General features: G+C 51.1%; 2 protein-coding genes across 9 annotated transcripts in view; one reads left to right on the forward strand and one right to left on the reverse strand.

The window, feature by feature from the left end:
- NFATC3 (nuclear factor of activated T-cells 3) overlaps positions 1–8,939 on the forward strand; it is a 139,975-nt gene extending 131,036 nt beyond the window's left edge. For 3 of the 5 annotated variants that reach the window (XM_021094123.1, XM_021094126.1, XM_021094128.1), the window contains one exon: positions 6,060–8,930. Coding sequence is in view for 3 of the 5 variants with exons in the window: in XM_021094126.1 (XP_020949785.1) it covers positions 6,060–6,181 (122 nt within the window). In the remaining 2 variants the exon portion in view is untranslated. Of the gene's footprint in view, positions 1–6,059 lie in introns of all 5 variants that reach the window. The other 2 variants (XM_021094122.1, XM_021094125.1) reach the window with 2 other exon arrangements.
- ESRP2 (epithelial splicing regulatory protein 2) lies at positions 6,932–16,985 on the reverse strand. 4 transcript variants are annotated; one of them, XM_021094132.1, is made up of 16 exons: positions 16,278–16,499; positions 15,189–15,924; positions 14,975–15,103; positions 13,376–13,489; positions 13,146–13,260; positions 12,713–12,811; positions 12,436–12,490; positions 12,255–12,365; positions 12,047–12,179; positions 11,927–11,969; positions 11,463–11,764; positions 11,136–11,348; positions 10,845–11,043; positions 10,509–10,695; positions 10,023–10,188; positions 6,932–9,935 (listed from the first exon to the last, which is right to left on the reverse strand). In XM_021094132.1, the coding sequence occupies exons 2-16, from the start codon at positions 15,384–15,386 to the stop codon at positions 9,846–9,848; spliced, it is 2,154 nt and encodes a 717-aa protein (XP_020949791.1). In that variant the 5' UTR covers positions 15,387–15,924; positions 16,278–16,499; the 3' UTR covers positions 6,932–9,845. The 4 variants fall into 4 exon arrangements, with proteins under 4 accessions (XP_020949791.1, XP_020949792.1, XP_020949793.1 ...); XM_021094134.1 differs by having other exon boundaries at positions 8,711–9,935; positions 13,146–13,213; positions 15,189–16,930; XM_021094133.1 differs by lacking the exons at positions 14,975–15,103; positions 15,189–15,924; positions 16,278–16,499 and adding an exon at positions 13,591–14,531 and having other exon boundaries at positions 8,706–9,935.

A 17,451-nucleotide genomic window follows, 5' to 3' on the forward strand; every position in this document is an offset into this window, starting at 1 on the left:
AGGCCAGGGATCAAATCCACATCCTTATGGATACTAGTCAGGTTCGTTTCTACTGAGCTACAAGGGCAACTCCTGCCTGGAACATCTTTGAAGCTACCATCTTTGGAAGGAATAATCGATGAGAAAAGATAGCTTGAATTCAAGCTCAATACTTGATTTATATTTGGCTTTTTGCCGTGCTGTGAGACCTGTCTAAATAGACACTGCCAAAATTAAAATCAGATGCCATGTGTTACGTTAGTCTTATTAATATTCCTGGTCCCTTTCCTACCCTCCAACTTCATCAACTTTCAGTGTACTAGTTCCAGATAGCTTCCAAGTAGTTGTATTGAATTAGGATTCGTATATTCAAGACATCAGAAATTGATGTTTCCTCTTTAATAAGGTTCTTGTCCTTCAGGAGCTCACAGGCTATTTGAGAGACAGATAACACTGATGCCTATTGATAACCTAATGTGATGAGTAATCCTCGAGGCGTTGCACAGAGATCGAAGGCCATCCTTGTGCTTCCTTTTAGCATGAGACTAACTCATAGACCCACACATTAAATCCACACTGAAAAGTGTTTGTTCCTGTTGTTATGACAGAGGTGCCAAAGGCTGCCTTGTCTGTTTATGTCCCTTTATATTCTATATAAGGGTTTAAAAAAAAAAAACCTCCATTATACTTATGAGGAAACTGAAATGTATTGCCATGCAAAGCATTCCCATAATTTTTCATTTACATAGAAACTGTTTCAGTGAGTTATTTTTATCACTCAGGAATCGGTTTAGATTAATTCCATCCTTCATCATGAATGGTCAATAAAGCCGTGCCTGGAAAAATTATTTAAAAAACATCCTCATCATTCTCACTGTGGCACTGTAAGTTAAGGATCTGGTATTTTTGCAGCTATGGCATAGGTCACTGCTGTGGATTGGATTCAGTCCCTGGTCTGGGAACTTCCATATGCTGTGGGTGTAGCCAAGAAAAAGAAAAAAAAAAAAAAAAGCACCTTCTATCTGGAGTTTTCCTGTGACACAGTGGATTAAGGATCTGGCATTGTTACTAAAGTTGCTGCTGTGGCAAGGGTTCAATCCCTGCTCCTTGGAATTTCCACATGCCATGGGTGCAGCGAAAAGAAAAAAAAAAAAGCACCCTCTGTCTGACAAAGACCTTCATAAGTCTGTATCAGTGACCTTCAGAAAGTGATCTCAAGGAGTTCCTGTTGTGGCGCAGTGGTTAACGAATCTGACTAGGAACCATGAGGTTGCAGGTTCGATCCCTGGCCTTGCTCAGTGGGTTAAGGATCCGGCATTGCTGTGAGCCGTGGTGTAGGTCGCAGACTCGGCTCAGATCCCACGTTGCTGTGGCTCTGGCGTAGGCTGGTGGCTACAGCTCTGATTAGACCCCTAGCCTGGGAACCTCCATATGCCACGGGATGGCCCCAGAAAAGGCAAAAAAGACAAAAAATAAATAAATAAAAAAGAAATTGATCTCAATTAATAACTATTAGAGTTCACCAGCACTGCTTAATATTCACCTTTTTGTAATTAGAGACTTTTGCTTCTAGTCCTACTTACTTACTATTCTACATGAAAACTAACCACAGTCAAGCCAAATTTTCATCCTTCACTCCTTTGTCCTTCTGAGTGCTGGCACTTGAAAATTTGTTGACAAATCACAGACTTTTACAGTTTAAGAGGCCTTTATTAATATAACACCATCATTATATAGATAAGGAAACGGGAGTCTTAGATGTATGAAGTAATTTGTCCAAGGACACACATGGAATTAGTGGCAGAACTTATATTCATACCAAAAGTTCTCTTTTTTTTTTTTTCTTTATTTCATATGGTTTTTGTTTATTTACTTATTAAATTTATTTTTTGGCCAGACGTACAACATTTGGAAGTTCCCAGGCCAGGGATCAAACCTGTGGGCACAGTAGCTACCTGAGCCACGTCAGGGACAGTGCTGGATACTTAACCCACGGAGCCACATGGCAACTCCCCAAAAGTAATTTCCAGGCCATTCTTCTGTTTACATATTTGCTTTCCCAGGTCTTATTTTCTCATCAGATGACAAGGCTACTTCCACTCTTTTTTTTCCCCCCAGCCTTTTGCTCTTCAAGTGGAACTGTGAAATTTCTCCCATATTTTCAGTCTCTAGTAAGAAGATGACTTAAATCTCTTCTTGCTCTGACCAACCATTCACTGTAGTCTCTTACCCACAGGGTTTGTCCATTTGGATATTCTAATTTCCAAATCCAGTTCCAGACCTAACCCAACACGTTCCTCCTCTAAATTCCTCCTCAGCTTATTTCCACGAGTGACAGCACGATTATTCCTAGACTTAAAAACCTTGGTGGTAGTGGCGAATCAATCCTTCTTTCCTCTCCTTCTTCTAACCATCCACCCCACTCATTCTCCCTCCCCTAGAAACACCACATTTGTCCAGATCCTTTACATTTTCTTTGTCTAAATAATTTCCCTGCTCTTCTACTCTTTTGGCCTCTAAAAAGTAATAGGTGTTCTGAAACCAATTCCATTACTTACTAAGCAAATTGTGTGAATCGGCAAAAAGCCTCTGTTAGCTGATTTGTGAAGTGTGGTAATAGTGATCATAAAATGTTAAGATTAATTGGAATATGATATAAAATTTCAGTTGTAAAGCTTATTAATCCATGGATGCTCAATAAATATTTGTGGAGCAAATGTTAATATCCTTCTTCTTATGGTCATAATGAATGAATGAGTTTGAAGAATATTTTTTAGTTAAGAACTAAACTATTTGGAGTTCCCATTGTGGCTCAGCAGTAACAAACCTGACTAGTATCCATGAGGATTCAGGTTCTATCCCTGGCTTCACTCAGTGGGCTAATGATCCGGCATTGCCGTGAGCTGTGCTCTAAGTCACAGACTAGGCTCGGATCCCGTGTTGCTGTGGCTTTGGTGTGGACCAGCAGCTACAGCTCTCTTTCCACTCCTAGCCTGGGAACTTCCACATGATGCAGGTACAGCCCTTAAAAAAAAAAAAAAAGAGGGAGTTCCGTCGTGGCGCAGTGGTTAACGAATCCGACTAGGAACCATGAGGTTGCGGGTTCGGTCCCTGCCCTTGCTCAGTGGGTTAACGATCCGGCGTTGCCGTGAGCTGTGGTGTAGGTCGCAGACGCGGCTCGGATCCCGCGTTGCTGTGGCTCTGGCGTAGGCCGGTGGCTACAGCTCCAATTCAACCCCTAGCCTGGGAACCTCCATATGCCGAGGGAGCAGCCCAAGAAATAGCAACAACAACAAAAAAAGACAAAAGACAAAAAAAAAAAAAAAAAGAACTAAACTATAAGAAATATTAGATGGTAAAACCTGAAGATTTTTTAAATGATTATTAGTGGCTCCTTTGCTTTATGATCACTTCAGATGCTACTAATAGAATTCTTTTTATCTTGGTCTAATTTTGTTTATAACAGCTGTGTGGAGATAGAATTCATTGCTATAACATTCATCCTTGAAAATGTACCATTCGGAGTTCCCATCATGGCGCAGTGGTTAACGAATCCGACTAGGAACCATGAGGTTGCGGGTTCAATCCCTGGCCTTGCTCAGTGGGTTAGGGATTTGGCGTTGCTGTGAGCTGTGGTGTAGGTTGCAGATGCGGTTCGGATCCCCCATTGCTGTGGCTCTGGCATAGGCTGGTGGCTACAGCTCCAATTCGACCCCTAGCCTGGGAACCTCCATATGCCACAGGAGTGGCCCTAGAAAAGGCAAAAAGACAAAAAAAAAAAAAAAAAAAAAAAAAGAAAATATACCATTCAGTGGGTTTTAGTATATTCATAAAGTTGTGCACCCATTACCAGTATCTAATTTGAGAACATTTTCATTACTTTTGAGACCCCATACGCTTTAGCAGTCACTCCGCTTTCCTTCCTTCCTATAACTCTTGGTAATCACCTGTTTATTTTCTGTCCGTGTCGATTGGCTTCTTATGGCCATTATATACAAATAGAATCAAATAATATAGACCTTTTGTGTTTGGCTTCTTTCACTTAGCATAATGTTTTCAAGGTTCATCCATGTTATGGCATGTATTTGAACTTTATTCTTTTTTATGGCTGAATAATATTTCATTGTGTGGAATAGACCACATTTAGTTTATCTATTCATCACTTGGTAGACATTTGGGAGCTATTGTGAATAATGCTGGTATGAAAATTAGAGTGTAAGGTTTTGTTATTTTGGTGGTTTTTTTGGTCTTTTGTCTTTTTAGGGCTGCATCCTCAGCATATGGAGGTTCCCAGACTAGGGGTCAAAACCAGAGCTAAAGCCACCGGCCTACATCACAGCCACAGCAATGTGGGATCTGAGCCGAGTCTGCAACCTACACCACAGCTCATGGCAACGCTGGATCCTTAACCCACTGAGTGGGGCCAGGGATCCAACCGAATCCTCATGGATGCTAGTCAGGTTCGATGACCACTGAGGCATGACAGGAACTCCTGGAGTGCAAGTTTTTATGTGGGGTATATGGTTTCAGTTTTCTTGAGTATATGGCTAGGAGTGGAATTAGTATAGAATCATTATTTATTTATTTTGGTTTTTAGGGCTGAACCTGCTTATGGACATTCCCAGGGTAGGTAGGTAGAACCTGCATCCTCATGGATACTAGTTGGGTTTGTTTCCCACTGAGCCACAATGGGAACTTCTTTAGTTGATAAAGCAAAGAATTTTCATTTCAAAGCAGAGAGTTCTTGGAGTTCCTGCAGAGGCGCAACAGTATTGTCAGCGTCTTGGGAGTGATGGGACTCAGGTTTGATCCCCTGCCCGGTACAGTGGGTTGGGGATCCGGCATTGCCAAGGCTGCAACTTGGATCAGATCCCTGGCCCAGGAGCTCCATATGCTGCAGGGCGGCCAAACAAAACAAAAGCGAAGAGTTCTCATGGTGAGGGAACTAAAAGGGTCTCATTTGGGGATGTTCCCTTCTATATTGGTTCCTTAAGATCAAAAATCTTTGCACTGGACCTCACAGAAGACTGCTTCCTGAGGTGCTTGGCACATTAGAAAAACCAACAAAACCCAGAGCCTTTTCTGAGAGGATCAGAAACAATACAAATGCCCCCACATAATGAAGGATGTTTGTATTAATAACATAGAGTAACAAAATAAAAGAACCACCAAATCTCAATGGTTTACTCTCACCAAAGCATTTATTTTAATTCATTTTATTTACAAGGTGCACTGCAGGAATCAGGGAAAACTCTCCTAAAGGGATGACACACATTAAGGAAAAATTAGATTAAAGGTGAACACATTTCGAAAATATCCTATTCATGAGGACGCAGGTTCAATCCCTGGCCTTGCTCACTGGGTTAAGGATCTGGCATTGTCATGAGCTGTGGTGTCAGTCACAGACATGGCTCGGATCTGGCATTGCTGTGACTGTGGCATAGGCCAGCGGCTACAACTCAGATTGGACCCCTAGCCTGGAAACCTCCATATGTTGCGGGAATGGCTCTAAAAAGACAGGAAAAAAACCCCAAAAACCCTATCCTGCTCTTCCCTTTAGAGTGAGGGAAGAATGTTTTGGAGTTCCCATTGTGGCTCCCTAGGTTAAGAACCCAACATAGTATCCATGAGAATATGAGATCAATCCCTGGCCTTGCTCAGTGGGTTAAGTATCCAGCATGCTGCAAACTGCGATGTAGGTCAAAGATGTGACTCAGATCTGACTTTGCTGTGTCTGTGGTGCAGGCCGGTAGCTGTAGCTCCGATTCAATCCCTGGCCTGGGAACTTGCATATGCTGCAGGTGCGGCCATAAAGATAAGAAAAAAAAGAACGTTTCCCTTTTTGTCAGCCATTCCCCTTCCCAATCAAAATTGAACTGAAAGGGAAAGAAAGGGCATTCTGGAACAACTTCTGGAATGATGTTTCCATTCAGTTGAAGAGTAGGCCTCAAATCCTGCCCTTACCTTTATAGAAAGCCACTGAAAGGTGGAAAATGTCTTTGAAGTAGGGCTTGGAATTGAGCATCATATGGTCAGTCACACAGAGGTTACTAATCACTTTCCTCTTTCTTATTTTTCAGTGAACGAGATAATTGGGAGAGACATGTCCCAGATTTCAGTTTCCCAAGGAACAGGGGCGAGCAGGCAGGCTCCCCTCCCAGGTCCTGATTCCCTGGATTTAGGAAGATCCGATGGGCTCTGACAATGCTCCTTGCAGCCTCATGTCTACCACCGTGTGCTTCTCAGCATGTTTCTCTCCTTGGACCTTGGGTTTCCAACTCTGTGACCTTCACGATGGAGCCAGGAGTTGGGATCACCGTATGTGGGGAAAGCAGCATTCCTCCAACTCAGGCCTTGGGTAGATTTTGTAAAAGAGCAGGAGCAGCACAGGCTGTTAGAGCTTTGGGGAAATGAGCTTTGCTTTTTATATTTAAATAGGATACTTTTATATGATGGGTGCTTTGAGTGTGAATGCAGCAGGCTCTCCATTTCAGAGGTGCTGCTTTTGCAGATGACCTGGTTGCTTAGCTAGGATTGGTGATTTGTACTGCGTAATGGTCATTTGAAGGACTCTTTAGCTTTGATGATATTTTTAAAGTAGAAACTTTTGATAAAACCTTCCGGAGGCAAACATGAAAGAAAAAAATTCTCCCAAGCCCACACCTATGCCTCAGAAACTCAGCATGTATCCTGAAGCCTTTCATAGATTCATAGGAAGTAAAGCCAAATGTAGCTCATACCTCTTTATAAAAGTAAACTGTTAGATAAAATGAGAAGAGACCATTCCAATCATAGGTATTGGAATAGAAACATTCCAGAGCATAGCCTTTTTGTAACTTTCTAGGTAATCTTCCTGCAATCTCTCCATACTGTCTCCATGTTGAAATTGCTTTTTCCCTCAGGGCCTTGGGTAAGATAACTAACTATGCGTAAGGCAACTTGGAAAGGTGGGTTTTTTTTTTAGCTTGGTAGCTTTAATTTCCTGCCATCCTACAAACAGGTAGGCTGTGGAGTACTGTTCCATTTTGTGTCCTTTGCTCCCAGACCTTTCCCAAGTGGGAGCATCAGCATTTGGCTGCCACAATCTTATGATGGTTTAGGCAGTTTTGCTGGTTCTAGCTTATCTCTAGAGGCCAGGCTGTGTCAGAAGCTAAGCACAAATGAGCTATGCTTCAATACAGGAGCAGAGAATATGCAGGACTCCAGATAGGAAGCTTTTAAGATTCACACCGGCATAGAAGACTTTTCCTTCCGTTTACAGCCTAAAATGGTTCTGGCCTACCCTGTCCCATCTGCATGGCCTAAAAAACAGCCTTTTTCCAAAAGGCCTTGAGGCAGATTTAGAAATTATATAGCATCATAAACCTGACCCTCCATACCAAAGATGCCCTGGTGCTGCTGCTGGTGAGACTGGTGCCCAAGGAGGGGCCAGCAAGAATCTCCAGCCTGCTGTCTACCAAAGGAGCTGCCCGATTTGGGTGCTCTTTTCAAACCCTGCCCTCAGACCTCCCCTTAATAGAATTAGCTTCTCGTTCCAAGGCTTTGGGCCTGTTTCAGAGCCCCTGAAGTTTGCAGTATGTTTTCACATAAAATGTTCTACTTTTATTCAGGAAGCAAATTTTTTGAGTGCCTATATGAGACAGTGTGCTGAGCTGGTCAAAGTCTTGATGCTCTTATTGCAGGGGATTGTGGGTCCTAGATGCCAGTACTCTGCTGAGGCCAGTGGAGGGCGTCAGCTCATTGCCCACCACCTCTGATTAGCCAGTTAGCAGCTGTTGACCCAGGAAGAGGAAGTATGGTCTTTAAAAAAATATAAACAGGATGTTTTAGATTCTCCCCTAAAACTAGTTAGGAAAAATTGCCTATCCAGATCACTCTAGTCCCTCTTGGAGCCTGGTGTTTTCATATTTTCTTTGGAAGTGAGTTTTGTGTCATGGAGTGTGAATAGTGAGATTTGCTTTGGGGCCTGTGGTTGGGAGCCCAGAGCTTCCTTTGGAGGGGTTGTGGGGGACTAGCCCCTGAGATGAAGTTCCAGAGAGTTGGCCAGACTTCACCTCCACCCTCTTGCCCCTGGTGTAGCTGCCTCACATGGGGTTCTTGCAAGAGCTCCCCTTGCAAGACCCTTTGGGGGTTGCTCTGCTGCCCTCAAGAATAAAAGCCTCTGTGATCCAGAGTTGCTATGCACCAAATTTTGATGCCTTTTAAATACCTTGATGCCTGTAGCACTAGAAATGCTTTCCTATTTAAAATAAAAGTTAAATTTTAAAATAGAGCTTTGTATACTATGTAAGCAGTTTTGTATCAGCTTTAAAAAAGCTTTGGTGTAAGAGTCAGTATTTTTTGGCTTTGTAGATAAGAGATTTTAATTTTTGTGCAGCATTGTGGTGTTAAAGCACACATCCATTGGACTCTGCAAATTGATTTCTAGTAGCAGCACTGAGCAACTGGGCATGTGCTAGCACCTACCCCTTCCCCCTCCAACCCATGCTAGATCTTGGGTTGAGAAATGGGATGAGAAGCCTTTTGCTTAATGGCAATGCAAGAGAAACATGGCTGGAAGCAGCTTTTAAAGGAACAGATATCTTTGGGTTTGCGCATGGTGCTGATGCCCAGGGTGCAACCCATCCCTGCCCAGGGCTGGCCACTATCACCAGAGCTTCACTTGGCCTGGCTGTGAAGCCCTGTTTTTTGAATCTCAGAAGAGATGGTCATCTGTAAGGCTCAGATGGGCTCAAGTTGAAACCTTGTATTTTATAAAACGGGTCAGTTAAGGAACTGGTTCTCAGTTATGTTTACGGCACTTGAGATTGTTGTTTTCTTGTACATTTTGTATCTTAAAACCTTTTATAGGAGTACAGTGCTCCTTACACAAATGCAAAGGGAAGAAGAGCCAGCAATTCAGGCTCCTCAGTTACAGTGCTGAAATAATAAATGGTGATAGGTCAACAGTCTCCTTGAAATCTGCCTGAGTTTTCCTGTTTGGGGCTGGTGCCCCTCAGTCTGAGCCAAAGTGAAGGGCACTTTGGCTTTTAAAAAGTCCACTTGGTTAGGAACCTTTGTTTATTTTACGGAGAAGAGGGTAGAGTTCCAAATTCCTTCTGAAGCTTCAGTTCTGCACCCTTGAATGGGCGCAAAGGACATTCCAAGGTGTCTGCTGAGTTCAGGACGACTGGCCTGCCCAAGGTGTGCATGAAAAGTGGGCAGAAAGTCCCTTTTAAAAGTCAAGCCTGAGTTTTTCTGTGAGGGCCTCTTGCCCCCTAGTGTCCTCTGAGGATACGGCAGTACAGTCCATCCAAACAGGCTGTGATTTTCCCATCTGATATTCCTGTGCAAACATCCTTAGGTGGGACCACCCCTGACACAGTGTGGCCACTGAGGTCCAAGTATCCTGGGGGCTGAGGCCAGCACTCTCTGCCTCCCTGACCCCCACCAGAAGGGGAAGGTAGAACGTTGGGATCTTTACTTAGAAGCTCCCTGGAATCATATGTTGAAGGCACCAGTGCTCACGTTTTTAAAAGCAAGCCTGCTGTGGATCTTAGCCCTACAAAATCTGTAGGTATGGGCCATGGCCAGAATAGACCAAAGGCTCTTCGAGTGCTACTTAAGAGGCCCAGATCAGACCACTGGGGGCAGGGTAATGCCATTTCACCCCCAGCCCTGCATGCAGGGTCCAGCCATCATCTTTGGGGTGAACAGGCAGAGCAGTAGGTGGGGGATGGAGCCGAGGCTTGAACTCCTCTGGGTGCCTTCTGAGAATTTTGACAAGCCAGAGAGAAGCCACTGGGTTGAGGGTTCTGGTTCTCTGGATGCAGGAGAGACCTGTTAGCTGAGGACATCAGCCAGCTCTTACCTCCTGGCTCCCTCACCTATAAACACACCCATTCTTTGGGAGCCTGTAGCATAGTGCGAGATGGGTCACCAACAGGCATCAGACTGGTGTAGTCATCGGGAGCTAGCTGTAGAAGTGACAAGAAATTTAGGTCAGGGAGCTGCTCCAGGCTGAGCCAGGCTCCCAAGCCACCCCCTCCCCTGCCACACCTCACCTGGTAGGCCTGGAAGACACTGAGCAGATCCTTCATGCCAGCTGTATATGGGACACCCTGCATACGGACCAGGGCTCCTGGCTGGGACAACACTGAAGTGGGAGCAGAGGCCAGGGCAGCAGGGGGTGTGGTGAGGTAGCCCACAGTGGTTGGGGAGACTGGGGGGCTAGGGTGGGAGAGGCAGAGGTTCAGTAGTGCAGTACCACCGAGGGCCCTAGACCAAGACCTCCCTGCCCATTCCCTGGCCCCTGCCTTGTACTTGGTTCATTGTCTCCTCCCTAAAAGCTCTGCCTCTACAGAGTCCTCTCTGTTCTCATTTGTAGGTGGCATCAGGTAGCCCACACCTGTCACTCCCTTGTTGTCTCAGAGTCAGGTCAAAGTTCCAGCAGACCTTGAGTTATCTGGCCCAGGAAGGGGATCGCAACCCTCCCCCAAACTAGGACAAAGAAGTAAGACTAGGAAGTTCTCTTAGCAGCAGCAGGGTACCTGGGGTAGTAAGCTGTGTAGTTCATGTAGAGTTGAGTGGCTGGCCCTGGGTAGTAGGCAACTGGGGTGGGGGTGGCGGGCACCCTGGCAGCCGAGAGCAGCGCTGAAGAGGGATACAGAGCTGCTGTCTCAGTGGGAATGAGTGTTGGGGTGGCCTGGAAGGTGGCGTAGGCAGGCGGTGAGAGGCCTAGAGGCAGAAGTAGAGAGCACATCTGCAGGGAGCCCAGCACTGCCCTGGGTGAGGCAGCCAGAAAGGAGTCCCCAGTGTAGAAAGTGAGGGTTATAACTGCCCAGCCCCCACGTGCCTCCTCCTCCCCCAGCCCCTGGGATGCTCACAGGGCAGCTTGCAGGGTGGAGGCGACATGCCACTGCGGCCCAACGTGCCCCCCATCAGAACACGGCTCATCTCCTCCGTGGAGCAGGGCACCACCTCCACATAGCGTTCCTTCATTGCTTTCTTATGGCAACGCTGAGCAGCAGCAAGGGCCCGCTCTGCTGATATCATCTGGATGAAGGCATCACCCGAAGGCCGGCCCTGTGCACGCCATCTTATAAGCAGTCCGTCCTGTGCAAGGATGCCTCACTCCCAACCACACGTGCCCTCCCCACCCCTGACAGTAGCTTTACCTGCTGGTTGAGTACCATGTGCACACCGTGGGGCCGAATGTCAGCCGCTGCCTCCCCCAGAAAACTCAGGATGTCTTCAATGGTGGCTGTGTAGGGCAGGCCTCGAAGGCGTACACAGTCTCTCCCAGTCCCAGCTGCCAGCGGGAAGGGGATGGGCAGCAGTGGAGCAGTCAGTGTGGGAAGGAGTGGGCTGGAGGCGTAGCGGTTCAGGACCTAGTAAGGAAGGCAGCAACAGGCCCGTTAGGCCAAGGAGGGCAGGGCCAAGGAGGGGCAACAAGGGGCACCCTGGAGAAGCACACGGGGTAAAGGGAGCCCTGGGTGGCTCACCTGCTGCACCTCGGCTGCAGTGCTCCGGAAGAGTTCAATGTATCGCTTACCCAGCATGCCTTTATGCCTGCGTAGTGCAGCCTGTGCCAGCTCCTCACAGGCAAAGAGTGCAAAGGCATCACCAGTGGGTCGGCCGTCAGGGTGGCGCACAAAAAGCAGCCCATCGGCACCCCCAGTCACTGGGCACTCTGGCCCTAGGAAGCCTAGCACGTCTGCTGGCCCAGCCGAGAAGGGCAGTCCCCGCAGCCGCAGGATCACTTGGTCTTCCCGTGACAGGAAACGAGCCACCTCTAGTGATGTGCCTTGGTGGGGTGGGAGTGGGAGTCACCTACTGACTTCATTTGTGCCCTTCCAAATACCCACCCACACCTGGTACATGGGGGAGCAGAAGGGCGAGGGGCACTGGGGAAGCAGGACATGGATCAAGATCTGGGGGAGCCAGGCGCTCTTGGGAGCATACTCACCCCCTGCAATCTTTACAAACTCCTCTCCTGTTGCTTTATATACCTGTCAAACAGCCCGTGGATTTCATTCCTGCCTGGCCTTGACTCTGCCCTGCTCCGCTCCCAAGCCCAGAGCCCCACCTCGATATAGCGGACACCCATGTGGTGCTTGTGTCTCTGCAGCGCTAGGTCCCGCTGCTCGCTGTCCACAAAGCGGATGAGAGCCTCACCGTTTCTGCGGCCCTGAGCGTTGAGGCACAGGGCTACACCACCCCTGCGGAGCCAGTGCTGTGTTAGTGCCTCCTGGGTAGGTCTGCCCTCCTGGGCCCACCCATCCTGTGGTACCCACCTGGCAATATTGAGTCCTTTGAAGAATCTGGCCACATCCTGGTCTGATGACTGCCAGGGCAGCCCACGGGCTCGAACCACAGTCTCACTGTCCACCACATCGGCCTTGTTACTGTGGACGCAGGGCACAGTCAGAGCTGTCCAGCTCTTGTCACCCCCCCACACCCTGCCCCCACACTCACCAAGGCCCTGTCTCATATTTCTGCTTTACCACTTCGGGCTTCAAAAACAATTGACCTGAGAGGAGATGGCATGGGGGTCAGTAGGGTCTGGTGGAGGGGGGTCTCCCCACCAAGCTCTGCAAAAAGAGGACAGTTGATGGGGATGAGGAGGTGACAAAGGGGCTTTCACCTTGTGGTCTCTCAGGGAAGCTAACAAAAGGGGAGGGGAACTTTGAGGCAGTAATAGGCAGGCATTCACCCAGCCCTGAGAAGTGAAAGGTGGTGAAGGGAACCTTACCACTGGGCCCTTCAAGGAGATGGAGGATGACAGCTACCATTGTCTTCACCTCCCACACCCCAAAATCGTCCTCTGTGGCATCTGTCTCCAGCCCCAAGTCTATGAGCAGAGAAATAACAATGAGGAAATCCCAGCATGAGAGGGCAACCAGCATGTCCCACCGAGGTTCAAGTCCCCTACAGAGAAACATGCAGACTTCCAGCAAGCATACTTGCCTTGGCCCAGATCATATATGCCCTATGGGTCCCCAGCCCAGACATAAGTAGATATATGCTCACATTCCAAACGCGCCCCAGCACAAAGAGACTTGCACTGAGGGGCTCAGCTGGTATTGTAGATGTGCATGTGTCCACAGAACCCACCAGCACGCACATATTCAGACACATTCAGCCTGCAGCCACCCTCTACCCTAACCCTGCTGAATCACAAATACCCTGTGCCATGGTGGCCACGGTGAGGTCCCTCGCAGGGCGGGTGCTCGGGTGCTGCATGTGGAACTCTCTGCGGAGGTCGTAGAAGGAGAAGAAGGTGTCGGGGAGCACCAGGTTCTGGGGGCACATGGGAATGGGGATGAAAGGGGGGAACTGAGAGGCCCTGCCCACATCTGTGACAGTGGGGATCCTGGGAACCCTACTCCTTGTTGTGCCCTCCTTGTTGGCATACCTTCCTGGAGGCCTCAGGGTGCAGGACTTGTCGTAGCAGCTGCTGTCCATCAGTGCAGAGCATGTAGGGGCCCCCGCCCAGCAGAGCCACATCCCCGCTCACCAGCTGTGAGAACTGGGAATAAGGAAGAGAGCGAGACAGACTCACAGCTAGGCGGGCACGGGGAGGGAGGGCGCAGGCTTGCAAAGCTGGTTCAGCCAGATGTTCAGCCCTACCCTGCCTGGGGAGGAGATGGCCACGCCTGTTGGGCTGGCTCTGTGTCCTCCTTCTCCCCCAGTCCACTGTCACCTTCTCCAGGCCAAATGGGGGCAGTCACATATCACCTGAGCCCCCATCACATACACTCCAGGAGTCTGGAGTGGGGCCAGAGTAAACACCTGGTGGAGTGGGACAAGCAGGTGGGAAGGGGAGGGGTAAAGCAGGTTAAACCTGTCCCTGACCAGGCACCACCCTCAGACAGGTGGGGGTGGCCCAGTCCTACCCCAGGCACAGCCTGCTCATGGTCAACGGCAGCCCCGCCCCTAGGTTTGACCAGTCGAGGGGCAGAGAAACTCAAGGACAGAGCTAGACACCTGGACTCTAGGGGTAGCATGAGCTTTGACCCAGACCCTATCGACCGTTCTGCACTGAGCTGTTTGCTCACAAAGGGGGCGGGAAGCTGCCCAGCCCCTCCCCCATCCTCTATCCCTGCTGGAGAACAAGTATAAGCACTAACCACAGGCCCAAGAACCTCCCCCAGCCCCAACTTTACAAGCTAAGGCTCAACAGAGCAAGGCGACCGAGCACTAAGTGGGGTCTAGCTTGGGAGTCCTTCTGGAGCCAACTCAGGTTCAACATCTTAATCCTGTTTCCTCTTCAGGAACCACCAAAGTTGTTGGAAGATTAAAGAATTTGTGTAAAGCACTTTCACTCACTCAAGAGTCAGGCACAGGGTGAGCTCAGTAGTGAAGATAAAAAAAACAGCAATGGGAGCCGCCTCCCATTTAAGCCAGAGCCGGGAGGCACCCCAGGCCTTTGCACTCAAGACGCAGGTAACCTCCAGGCGGGGTCCGGACAGCGCCCACGCCTGGCCAGCCGGCCGGGACAGGCCTGGACGAGCAGCTTACACCTAGCGGCGTCTGCCTCTGAGGCAGACACCGCCCTACACCCCCGCTCCAGCGTCTCCCAGGCGGGTGGGTGGGTCACAAGGACGCAAGCGGCAGGGACCGTGACCTATGGCCAAGTCTGGGCCCCTCGGCCCTTTCAGCTTCCGGCCGCTGGGCTGGGAGACCCGGCCAGGCAGGTTCCCAGAGGCGCCTCAGTTTAGCTCCCCAGCAGGCCGGGGACTCTGGGAGGGGTCTCACAGCCTCCATCTCCACCCCCTCAGTAGGAGTGGATCGCTGTAAAGACGCCCCCCCCACCCCCGCCCCCAGGAATGGCCCGCACACGCGGACACACGCACACGCGGGAGTCGCTGAAAGTTTCAAACAACAGGAACCCGTCCTACCGCCCCGGCCAGTTGGTTGTGGCGCGCCAGGCCTCGCCTCCTGCCGCCTCTCCCGCCGAGAAATGTCCCTGCGGCCCGGCGGTGCCTCCATTCACCCCAGCCCCGCCGCTCACCTGCTGCAGCACCTTGTCCAGCGGCTCGGCCCGCGCCAGGCTGTCGGCGCTCAGGCCGCTCGCCTCGCGGCACTGCGGGCTCAGTGCGGCCGCCTCGGCGCGAACCAGTGATTTATGTAATGTCCCCACCTGAGAGCGAGGAAAACCTATTAGCAACTGCGTCCCTCGGATCCTGAAGCTCCCTGGAGACCTCACCGTCCCCTTTCCACCCTACCTGGCGGCTCCGCGGCTCCACCACTTGCCAGACTAGGAGGATTAAGTCGGTCTCATCAGAGCCCAGGTCTGGCCCCAGCGCACCGGCCGTAGCCCCGAACAGTACGACTAGGGGTCCAGGCCCGGGTCGGGGGTCGGCAGCGGAGTCTGCTGTGGGGTTCGGGCCTGGGGGCGGTGGCTGGGGTGGCGGCGGAGTCATGGCCGCAGAGGAAGGGGGCGCTCGGCCAGACACACGCGGACCGACGAAGCTCACGCACGCACCGACAGACGGCAGACGCGGATCGGCTTGGGCGGGACACGGTGTGTTGGGGGCGGCACCTGCGGCCCGGCTGGCGCTGTGGGCGCTGCTGAGACCCGCCCGCAGCGCCCGGCGGGGCGGGGCGGCTACCGGCCCCCGCCCTCTCTGGGCGAGATACCTGTCGGCCCTGCGGGCCACGTGACCCGAGGGCGGCCCCCGGAACCGTGGGGGAGGGCCACTAGAACCTAGCCCTGGACGCGCGTGCTCACAGGCCTGGCCTGGGCTAATTCTCAGAACCCGGACTCCCACTCCCCTTAGCAGAACCTGCCTGACTAACGGGGCGACTCCACACTCCGCTCCCACGAGGCTTCCTCCTCACTCCTCCACCAGGAGGCCTTCGCCAAGGGAAGTGCAAAACCAAGGACCTTCTTCAGTCCGTTAGGAGTAGTGAAAATCACCAGGAGGCAGCGTAGAGGCTGAGGGAGTCATGACGGCTGGTCTGGACGGGTAGTAGAAGTCACCCATGGTCACAAGGAGTGGTGAAAATTACCGGGCATCACCCAAAGGCTTGTAGGGGGATCACCATAGGTCGATTGAGGGGGAGGGAAGGGTGTCAGAGAGCACCAAGGAACCCTTGGGATCAGTAGTCAGGGCTTGTCCCTACAGGTGCAAAGGCTGGGCCTTAGCCTGGCTTCAGGAAGGGCCCACGGTGCCAAAGCATGGTTGGAGGTGAGCAGGCCTCGGTGCTGGGGAAGAAAGAAGCGCGTTCCCACCACCTCGGCCCCAGCTCCCAAGAGCGGCACCCCAGACGGCACTGAACCAGAAGCTCCCGACCAGAAGCCTCACTCCTACCCCAGGTGAGGACTGCGACCTGCCGCCTTCCCCCTTGACCACAGGCCTGTTGCCTGGAGATATGAGCGTGCTGGGGCGGGGGGGGGGGGGCAGCGGCAAAAGCGCATTGTGCGCAAAGGGGCTGCAGATCCTCCATCTCTTCTCTCCTCCGGACAGTTCCTGTGGAGGGCTCCCAGCACCCTTTCGCCCAGTCAGGCTTGCTGAGGCTCCTTTATGGTTGAGTCTCCAGGCCGCTCCGGACTTCCCCCGGTTCTCCCATTTATGCGACTCAGAAACTGAAGATGAATCCAGCGGGTAGGAGGGACTCCAGCCCAGCAGAAGCAGACACATAGGGAGGGTTGCCAAGCCCCAGCGGAAGCTGGGGCGAGAGCCACACCTCACTCTTTCGGAGAAACTGGGCGCTGCGTCCAGACCTTCGGACCACTGAGAGAGCGAAGGAGCCCAGCGTAGAGGGGGCGCCTACGAGGCTTTGTCCACTAATTCACACTGCATCGCGTCCCCATTTGACGGATAAGAGACTGAGGCGTCTGGGAGGGTAATGACTCGCGCTGGGACACGGCGGCCAAGAGGGAGAGGGAAGTAGACGGGTCTTCCAGCGGCTTTGGGCAACAAGCACTTCCCCCTGGGATGTACGCGAGTGTCTGCGCTTTACTGCCCTACGCGAGACTGCTACCCGGCGCCTGCACACTTAACCCCACCCCCGCGAAGCGCTAAGCCAATCAGGACCGGAGGGAGGAGGACATGTCGCTCTTCGGGCTCCGCCCTCCTCTAGATAAACCTGGAATGTCAAATATTTGTTCTGTGGTCCGCGCAACAGCGAGGTAAGTTCCCTCCACCCAATCCTGGAGCGCACGTGTGCCCGGCTGAGTCGGCCTTCCTTCAGGCTCTGCCCTTGCAGCTAATTCCACCCCAAAAGCACCCCAGCCTCTCCTAAAACTTCCCTGGCGTACATCGCCCCAGGTTAGGCTCCAGTCTGGGTTCTCCTCCTAGAGGACAGAGCCCTGGCGCCCTTGCTGGGCCATCCAGCTGCTACCTGATCTCAGTCTCGCCCTTTCTGGCGACCCCTATCCATTCAACCTCTAGACCTTCGCGTTAGGCTATTCTTCCTCCAGCGCGGGTCTCAATGAGGAAGCCTCCCCCTTGAGGTGACCTCTTGGCACTTCGGACAGTCCTG

The sequence above is a fragment of the Sus scrofa genome, chromosome 6 (genome assembly GCF_000003025.6).
Source record: "Sus scrofa isolate TJ Tabasco breed Duroc chromosome 6, Sscrofa11.1, whole genome shotgun sequence".
In the NCBI taxonomy this organism is placed as follows: Eukaryota; Metazoa; Chordata; class Mammalia; order Artiodactyla; family Suidae; genus Sus; species Sus scrofa.

What these genes read in the sequence shown, in the direction of transcription:
- ESRP2 (XM_021094131.1), bottom strand. Translation starts at nt 15,386, where the DNA reads ATGACTCCGCCGCCACCCCAGCCACCGCCCCCAGGCCCGAACCCCACA. An exon ending in TGGGTGTCCGCTATATCGAG is followed by an intron (nt 11,970 to 12,046) that starts GTGGGGCTCTGG and finishes GCTGTTTGACAG; the next exon opens with GTATATAAAGCAACAGGAGA. An exon ending in ACATGGTACTCAACCAGCAG is followed by an intron (nt 11,044 to 11,135) that starts GTAAAGCTACTG and finishes TGGCGTGCACAG; the next exon opens with GGCCGGCCTTCGGGTGATGC.